The sequence below is a fragment of the Bidens hawaiensis genome, unplaced genomic scaffold (genome assembly GCF_021521415.1).
Source record: "Bidens hawaiensis isolate Kalapana, Puna unplaced genomic scaffold, B.hawaiensis_p1.1 tig00034456_1, whole genome shotgun sequence".
NCBI classification, from domain to species: domain Eukaryota; kingdom Viridiplantae; phylum Streptophyta; class Magnoliopsida; order Asterales; family Asteraceae; genus Bidens; species Bidens hawaiensis.
Genome location: NW_027495957.1, coordinates 73,819 through 83,605, shown reverse-complemented (window position 1 = coordinate 83,605; position 9,787 = coordinate 73,819). Strand labels below are relative to the sequence as shown.

The following is a 9,787-nucleotide window of genomic DNA, read 5'->3' as shown; positions in this document are numbered from 1 at the left end:
AAGATTTAAAAAGTCTATCATAGTCGAAAACCCCAGCGGGTCCCGTGCTTGGTTTTGGTGATTTGTAACTTGTGATATCAGTGTTACACACCACCTCAACCTTGCTGGTCGATGTATTAAAGACCCGTCTGTTGGGTGTCCAAACAACGTATCCGACTAAAATTCCTTCGTCGGCTACTTCACCAAATTTAGAATTGGTCTTTAATATCAAACACGGGGACCCAACAAGACCACTCAAGTTGGGCTTTCTCCTATGCATAAGTTCATAACATGTTTTATTTAATCTTTTAACAGTTAACACTCTATTAAGGATATAACAGGTTGTTGCAACAGCTTCAGCCCAGAACACCACAGGAAGTTTCGAATCAGCCAGCATGGTTCTGGCTCTTTCAATTAAAGTTCTGTTCTTCCTCTCAGCCACTCCATTTTGTTGCGGAGTATACGGAGCGCTGTACTGGTGTTCAATCCCTTTCTGTAAGCAGAAGATCTCCATCTCATAGTTTTTGAACTCTGTCCCATTGTCACTCCTGATGTATTTAACCTTTTTCCCCATGATATTCTCAACCTTGGTAATCAAATTCTTTACCATCTGAGCCGTTTCATCCTTTGACTTCAGGAAATATACCCAAGAATATCGAGAGAAGTCATCAGTTATCACCAAGCAATATGATGTTCCTCCTAGGCTCTTTACATTCACTGGACCGAAGAGATCCATGTGAAGTAGTTCTAGGGTACTGACTATTGAGTTAACCTTCTTGGTGCGATGGGGTTTCTTGTGTTGCTTTCCCTTTTTGCATGATAAACATTGGTCTTCAAAGTTAAACTTCTTCAAGGGAACACCCAGCACCAACCCATTCTTGACAATGTAGTTCATTTTCCGAAGATGAATATGCCCCATTCTCCTATGCCATAACTCGGACTCCGATTCAGTTGCTTTTGACAGAAGACACGATTCTTCTGTGGCCATCTCAGTCGACCTCATGTCATAATATACGTGTTCTTTTCTCTTGGAGCCTTCATAACAATCCAATCCTCTGGTATCTTGAAACCAGGATACAGCACGATCGCCTCATTCTTGGTAAAGTGCACGGTGTAGTCTTTGTCACAGATCTGCGAAACACTCAGCAGATTATGCTTCAGTTCTTCAACGAAATTTACTTTCTCTAACGTCATCTTTCCGTTAGTCACAGTCCCAATTCCTGTGATCCTTCCACCACTTTCTCCAGCAAAACTCACTCTTCCTCCCTGAACAGGTTTCCATTCGTGTAACAAATTCTTGTTACCCATCATGTGCCGGGAACAGCCGCTATCCACAACCCATAGATTGTTTGCAGCCCTGTTCAACTGTTCCTGCACGATTAAAGCAGAGGATTAAAATCTGGGGACCCAAGACCTATTGGTCTTGGGTCGATACATCCCGTACTTTGGCTGTCCAAAGTTAGTATCAGTATAATTTCTGTAAGTCCTGAACGGATACCTCTTGGAGATTGACTATGAGGCCATCCAAACCTTCGTGAATTAAATGAATTATTACTTATGGTTTGGTTGTTAGCAGTGAAAAACTGAGATCGATTTCTTTGAAAACCTGGATTAGTCCAATTTCTGAATTTTGATGGGTTTTCATTTTTACCATTATATTGATTACAGTTAGTTCTTTTCTCAGATTTTGAAGGCCTCACACCTCTGAATCTCTGCTTCAGAGGGCAATCAGCATTCATGTGTCCTAATTGATTACATCTGAAACAACTCCTGTGTTCAACTTTCTTCTCAATAGTTGTTTTAGCTGTTGAGGCTCCATTACTGCCAGTTTGTCTCACATATGGTGGGACATACGGGTTTAGTGGAGAATTCTTTTCAGTTGTTTTAATTTTCTCTCCACATTTTGGTAACACTTCCTCTTGTTTTGTCTCACTCGACTCGGATGACTTGTCCGAGTTTGATGAGACAGGACTAGGAACAGAAATCTTCACATTAGAGACAGGCTTACTCGTTTCGCCTTTACTAACTTTTGGATCTTTAATAGTTACCTTAACCGGAACTGTCTAACCAAAATCAACATCAACAGATTTCTGATTACTAGGATCATAAGTGTAGTTATGATTGTAAGGTGGTGGAACTTCATGATATCCAATTCCTCCCCTTTTAACTAGGGAATCTTGATCACTAACGAGGTGATCAAGTATAGCGGAGGAATTTCTAAATTGCTCAAGTTTCCTGTTAAGTTCCACCACTTTCACCTGGTGATCAGCTATCTGTTTATCCCTTTCAGCTATTAGTTTGGTTTTCTCTTCTAGCACTTCATAACTAAGATCAATCACTTGAATTTTTTCAGCTAGATTTGCTTTAAGACTTCTAATATCTTTCTCACTAGCTTTTATTTTTACTTTATAACTGTTTTCTCTAGCTTTAGTGAAATGATGATCTTCTTTTAGCGTTTTAAATTGAGCATCAAAACTAACAAACTGATCAGTTATAGTTGTCAATTGTTTAGACAGATTTTCACACTTAGTACAAGGGAGTTTGGTACTTACCTCAGAGAGCTGGTCTTTCACATCTGCCATGTAAGCTTCATTTTGAGCTTCTGCCATGTAAGCTTCATTTTCGCCAGTCTTTTTCTCACTTTCTTCAGTTACGATGTTCGCTAAATTGGCCTGTTCGAACACCTCTTCAACATGCAGATTCCAGTTGTACTCCCCATTCTGTCTGGAAATCATGGCTCTATTCTCATTACCGCCCCCACTCTGTTGTGTAGACCTGTTTTGACTACGTTCTACAGTTTCATTTGTGCACTCCTACGCAAAGTGGCCATTTTGTTGACAGTTGTAACACCTAACCTTCGACCTATCAAACCCTGGTTTTTCACCAACAAACTTCATACCGGTCTTCTTCATAAACCGTTTAACCCTTCTCACATTCATCGCCATCTACCACTGCAGATCCATCTCTTCCAGATCATCAGCATCGATCTGATCATAATCTTCATCCAAAGTTGCTGGATCAACAATCTTACCTTGAATGTAATTCTCATACGAAGCAATGAAAGATGCATAGAGAGCAAACTGCTGTTCAGCAGATTTAACACTCATGGGCATCTTAGAGTCGTTGTTGTTAGGAACACTTGAAGAGAAACTACTCTTGGTTGCTTGAGGTTTAGAAGCATTTGATCCTCCAGCTACAAAACACACATCACCATTCATGTTGAGAGATACATGACCTTCATGTGTTGAGTTAGCGCCGACTCTCCCTTTGAGTAATAGGCAGATGATTCAGACTTCGAACTTGAACTTGTGTTAACCTTTGCACCATATATTCCCGGATCTTGAACCTGATCAGTAGGTGTCTCTTTTCGAACCATGTTTAGTTCAAAAGTTCGTAGCTTGTTAACTGCTGTTTCCAAGTCATAGTCGGCAAAGTCTTTGTCTTCTCTCATCAACACAGTGTACATCTCCCATTTCGGTGGGAGAGCATCAAGAAAATTTTCAACAATTTCATTTTCTTTTTAAGCAATTGAATAATTGCTGAGTTCTGTCATCAGATGATAATATCTAGTGATGATATCATCAAGTGACTCATTCTTCAAGTATTTGAACACCGAGAATTGGGTTTTAAGTAGTTTAATCTTTGATGCACGAATTCCCACATTACCCTCAAATCGGTTTTCAAGCGCTTCCCAAAGCTCTCTGGCAGTTTTGTACTTCCTGAAGGTATGAAGAATTTCTTGTGGAAGAGCCATAGTTATTGCAGCATGAGCTTTGCTTTCTGCCTCATACATTTTCTTCTCTTCTTCTTCCATCTTATTATATTTCTTAATCTGATCACGACCCTCATACTCAGCAGTTGGTGGAATGTAGCCATCTTGTATGCACACCCACATTTTAGCATCTTGGTACTTGACATATTGTTCAAACCTATCCTTCCATGCTACAAAATCGGTTCCTTTCAGCATCTTTGGTGCTTTAGTAGCTGAACCCGCTTCCACTTCCATCTTCACCAGTTCCGTAATGTTTATTGAAGTCATCTTTAACGAAACACAAAGAAACCCAAAAAAACAAAAATTTTATTCTTAACAGTACTGTAGGTGAAGTTGTGGTTAACTTCGCTTAAGTCTTAACTTCGCTCTCTTTCTTAAATTCGCCTGATTTGGCGAAGTTGTGAATAACTTCGCTTGACGTAAGCGAACTTGTGAAGTAGGCGAAGTTGTGGGTAACTTCGCTTAGGCGAACTTGTGAGGTAGGCGAAGTTGTGGATAACTTCGCTTAACCTTATATCTTCGCCGAAACCCTACGAACAGTGACGGCAACTTCGCCTGATGAACACGATGGTTTTGCAGGTTTGATTTCTGGATTTTGCGAGGTTTGTGACGGTGTAATGGGTTGTTTATGATGTTGGGAGGTGAGTAGGACACAAAAACTCGGTAAACTCATCCCGCGAATAGTCAAACGGAACGATTTCTACACCCGCGTGATAATCCCGAACCACAATCACGAGCAAATGCTCTGATACCAATTGTAGGTTCCCAGCCGGATCTACACGAGATATCTCGTTTTACGTAGGTGCGGAATCCCTACGTAAGACGTGACGAGCGTATAAGACGATATGGTTAAACACACGTTACAATAACCAAAGACTCGTTATATTGCCACCGGAAACACGTGATATCAATCACAAACACTGGACTCGTTACAACTCGATAACTGATTAACTCTCTAGTACTTCTCGACACAGCCGTAACCTAATGCTATATAACCACGACAACTTCGCCTGGCATGTTCAAGCGAAGTTGTTCCTAACTTCGCTGGTTCCACAAGTTCGCCCATATCAAGCGAACTTGTGATAACTTCGCTTACATACATAACATAAATCCAAACCACTCGATTACAGACACTAGACACTGAACTACTGACATCATGTACCAACAGTGATCGAGTGTCATTGTAATCGACGTCCATGTAATCGAGCTCACTTGTAACCGACATAATGTAAGGGAACTCATTTGTAATTGAAGATTACAATGTACACGAGTCTTATGATGTGATCGGTGTGACCGAGTTACCTTATATTCGATTACATTATGAAGCCAAGTCATATTGTATGCGAACTGTGTATTCGAGTTCCTTGTATGCGACTTATATATAAGGGATTAAGGTATGTAAATGGAATTTGCGCCATTGTAAGTGACTTGGGTCTTGTAAACAGGTCTGCGTATATATATTTTGCATGCATGAGTCTTGTAGTTGATGTCCATTACAACTAAGTATTGTATGCGATGATTGTAAGCTAATGTCATTGTATGAGGGGGGGGGGGGGGGGTCATTGTCCACAAGCTTAGAGGTGTGATCGAGTCTGGGTATTTCAAGGGCATCAACATAACCGAGCTCGAGGATATATGAGATTAAGAATTTCTAATCGATACAGCCGTGTATACGAGTATGGTGCATGTATGCGAGTGTATCAAAGTGATCAATGGTGTTAACGTATTCGAGTTTCGATGCAATCGAGTCTATAATGTATGCGAGTTATGCATGTCTAGTTATGCATGTCTACTTTGTATGTGAGTTATGTGAATGGAATTGATTGGCCGCATGTTATGGACGTGAACAGGGATGTGATTGAGTCTAATGGGATTGGTTTGATTATATTCTAAGTCTTGTAATCTACTCTGATTGTATGCGATGTATGTTTATATTGTAAACGATTTCTTTTCTCTTTTTTTTTTTTTGTAAACGAGTCTAAGGTAAGCGAATCTAAGGGTTGTGTTCGAGTATCCCGAATGTAAGCGACTTCTAGATTGTAATCGAATCTTCCTTATCAGCATATTGTAAGCGATTCAGCCATAGTGATCGACCCCTCGTGTATGCGAGTTAAGTTTAACAAAGTGAGCGATATGTGTATATTTAGAAGTGATCGAGTCTCCATGTGATGGTTTTGATTGTATGCGATAAGGCTTAATGTATTTGAATTATATATATGTAATCGAGTGTATATATATTTATAATATATATAAACGAAAACACAAAAATCCTACGTGTCGCGATGTGGTCGCTTCCCCTTTTTTGGAGTCACCAGATTTGCTTGATTTTTAAATTGAGGCTTCTCATGCATAGGGTCTCATCAAACCCAAATATTTCTTAAACGAGTTATAACATCTCATTAAATTAAAAACTAATATCATTAAATATTTTATATAAATATCCTATAAAGTAGTGATATACTAAAAGGTAATATATTTGCTCTTTACGTATCTATTATATATAGTATAAATATGAATATTATATTAACTATATTATGCTTTAAATGTAAACATATATTAGTAATTGTTGTTATAACAAGATATACAAGATATAATTGTTATATGTAACTATGAAAACCAAGATTGTATAAATTACTTGCAAATTCATACAATTTCATTATAAAATATTTTTATTTATAGTTTAGCTTTTATTTTTTATTTTTTTTTTTGTTTTTATTATTATGTGTATCAATCCATTTTTCTTTGTTCACGGGTCATGTTTATGGTGTTGAATTTTGACACTACAATAGACTGAAAATTTAATTAATTAACATCTACGTATACCGAACATTTGAATATATAAAGATTATTAATCTATTCATCTATAATATATATGAACGAAACCTTTTAAAGTTCTCTGGTTGCTCCCTAAATTCTCTCAAACCATCAAATTGCATTATTTGTAAATAGAGGTTTCTCATTCATTTGACCGAATTCACGGGTATGGGTCTCACCAAACTAATATATAATAAGGTATAATTAATATTTTGATCTATTATAATATAAATGATTATAATAACCATATATAAGTATATAACTATATATATAATCTTACATGAACACCCCTAGTTCCTAGTGTATAAGCACGCATACTCTAGTGGTTTTGGTTATAGCTGAAAAAAAAATGCTGCTCTCTCTCAATAGCTTCTTCTCTAGATCCCCTCTCATTTCAGTTGGATTAATATCAATATATATTTTGATGTCAATACCTATTTTGTCAATTCAATAGTTTCATGTATGCTGAATCAAGTTGCAAATATGTAGCCGAATAGGCATATGCTAATTTGCTTTTGTTGGCTGTAAATAATTATATCAACATGTGGTCACAAAGGATGCCAATCAATACAGTTGTTTCCAATCTTCGTTTGAGGCGATTAATAATGAGACTATAAAATATTTTGGATTCCCCTTCCCCACACATTCACACAATCACACGTGAGAAAAGTGATGCCTTAAACACACAAACTCACTTTCATTACCTTAATGGGCCCGAACATACGCTTTTATGTATTACTTATATATCCTACGTGGCTAGAAACTCTTATATAAACCTCAACCTCCAACTTCATACATTCATATTCTTGTTTCTAAAACCAAAACTTAAATCACTTTCTAGCCAATCAAAAACTAATTAATTAAAAATATGTCTGGTGTTTGGGTGTTCAAGCAGAATGGTGTGGTTCAACTAGTGGAGAGCCCAACAGGTGATTCTGTTCAGGGTACAACTAACGAAGTGGTGACTTCATACAATGTGCTTGAAAGACTCTTGGCATCATTAGGGTGGGAAAGGTACAATGATGACCCTAATTTGTTGCAGTTTCACAAAAGATCGAGCGTGCATCTCATTTCTCTCCCTAAGGACTTTAACAAGTTCAAATCTATGCATATGTTTGATATAGTCGTCAAGAACCGTAACATGTTTGAAGTAAGAGATACATAGTGTCTTAGCTAAATAAACATCCGTATCCAGTTATATGGTTCCGTTTGCTTATAACTAGTGTGTTATTATATCGTGTGTTTGTTTCCTCTAATGGGCACAAGTGAAAGTACGTATCTTTTGCTGACAAAGAACATCCTTTTAGTTTGATTATGGGTTGTCACAATGTTCTAGTTGATCATAACTCTATATTATCATAAATCAAATATAACTCTTAGATGCGCCCCCACAGTTCGAGCAGATCACTAAAGGTTAAACTGAATCTAAAACTTTGAAATAGCCGGCGAGGAAGACCAATTGTTGAAACTATCAGCATACTAATAAAGCACAAGCGAACTTGTTGACAGAAAAATGAATATCGATCTCCATATGTTTAGTCCTATAATGCTGGACATGATTACCTGACAAATAAACCACAAAGATATTATCACGGTAAATCACAGAGGCATGATGTAAGGGTATGCGAAGCTCCAGAGGCATATTTAGTAACCTCGGCATTAGAGCTACCTCTTAGAATATTTGAACGAGAATTTTTCAGCTACCTCTTAAAAGACAGACCATGAAATCAAGTTGTTCCCTAAAATATTAAAATAAATTACATTACAGATTCATGCCTTAGAGATAAACTACACGTATTACAATTTAAAATATTACTACATTAGCTTTATATGTGCATCAGATGTTATAGATTAATACCCTTGCATGTGTGCATCCAATAAGTTGAGGAATCTTATCGGCCTATCACATCGATTTCCATCACATTTTAGTCTACAGACTTATCACCCTTGTATTTCGCTCAAAGCTAGGGTAGAGTGTGCGTCAATGACGGAGTATTTAAATTCAGAACAATTCTTCGGGGAACTGTTTATATATCCGCCGGGGTGATATTGAGACGTGAACTGACAGCAAATTAATTCAGTTTGTAAGATACAACAAAATTGTTTTAACCAAAATAAGTTGATAACAAATACAACTAAAATTTTGTTGACTGCCTGTAACATCAATCAACATCTGGTCACACAAGATGCCGATGCATATATACAGTACAGTTGTCTCCAATTTTTGTTGTTCCAGAGACTACTCGACCAATGTAAGCTTATCTTTCCCTTTATGTTAATATGAGGGTATTTATAATGACATGGATAAAGATTTTGGATTCTCCTACATCCAAATTCCCATATATCCCCACACACTCACACGTGGGTAAGTGAGGCCCTAAAAAGTTTTTATGTATTATATACATAAAAATATTCTCCACCGAATCTATTGCTAAGAAACCCTTATATAAATCTCCACTCCGGACTCCAGACGCTCATATTCTTGTTCTTCAAAGCTCAATTGAAAACCAAACATAAAACCTTATCTAGTTAGCTAGTTAAGAGCTAAAGATATGTCCGGTGTTTGGGTGTTCAAGCAGAATGGTGTGGTTCAACTAGTGGAGAGCCCTGGAAGTGATTTCTGTCAGGGTTCGGCCCGACGTAAGGTTCTGGTTCATGTGCCAACGAATGAAGTGGTGACTTCATACATTGTGCTGGAAAGAATCTTGTCATCATACGGATGGGAAAGGTACTACGATGATCCTGATTTGTTGCAGTTTCATAAAAGGGCGACTGTGCATCTCATTTCTCTGCCTAAAGACTTTAAGAAGCTCAAACCGATGCATATGTATGATATAGTTGTCAAGAACCGCAACATGTTTGAAGTAAGAGATATGTAGTGTCTTAGGTTATAAACTAGTCATCTATATCCAGTTATGGTTGGCTAGGTCGATTTTCCGTTTACATTATATAACGAGAAAGTATCATATTGAAGTGAAAGTACCATTTATGTTTGCTGACAATGATCCAAGTTTACTGAAATTTGAGTTTTCGTTTTTAGGGTTTAAGACGTTAATTTCTTGAAGTGTAACTGCCGTTTGTTATTCATGTATGTATATGTATATCATGGTATTCCCCCCTCCCCCCCTTGAAGATTACGCTTACGTTATTTTCATCCATACACAATATATTTATCAATTTGCTTCATGTTAGGATCGCTAAACAAATTCTGGCGTAACCTAT

At 37.5% G+C, this 9,787-nt stretch overlaps 2 protein-coding genes across 2 annotated transcripts; both read left to right on the top strand.

Moving 5' to 3' along the window:
* Nucleotides 1-7,433: 7,433 nt before the first annotated feature.
* LOC143586182 (flowering-promoting factor 1-like) lies at nt 7,434-7,730 on the top strand. Its single transcript, XM_077067784.1, has one exon. It carries the CDS (start codon nt 7,434-7,436, stop codon nt 7,728-7,730), a length of 297 nt encoding a protein of 98 aa, XP_076923899.1.
* A 1,048-nt stretch (nt 7,731-8,778) lies between these two features.
* LOC143586187 (flowering-promoting factor 1-like protein 3) lies at nt 8,779-9,444 on the top strand. Its single transcript, XM_077067787.1, has one exon. It carries the CDS (start codon nt 9,118-9,120, stop codon nt 9,442-9,444), a length of 327 nt encoding a protein of 108 aa, XP_076923902.1. The 5' UTR covers nt 8,779-9,117.
* Nucleotides 9,445-9,787: the final 343 nt, after the last annotated feature.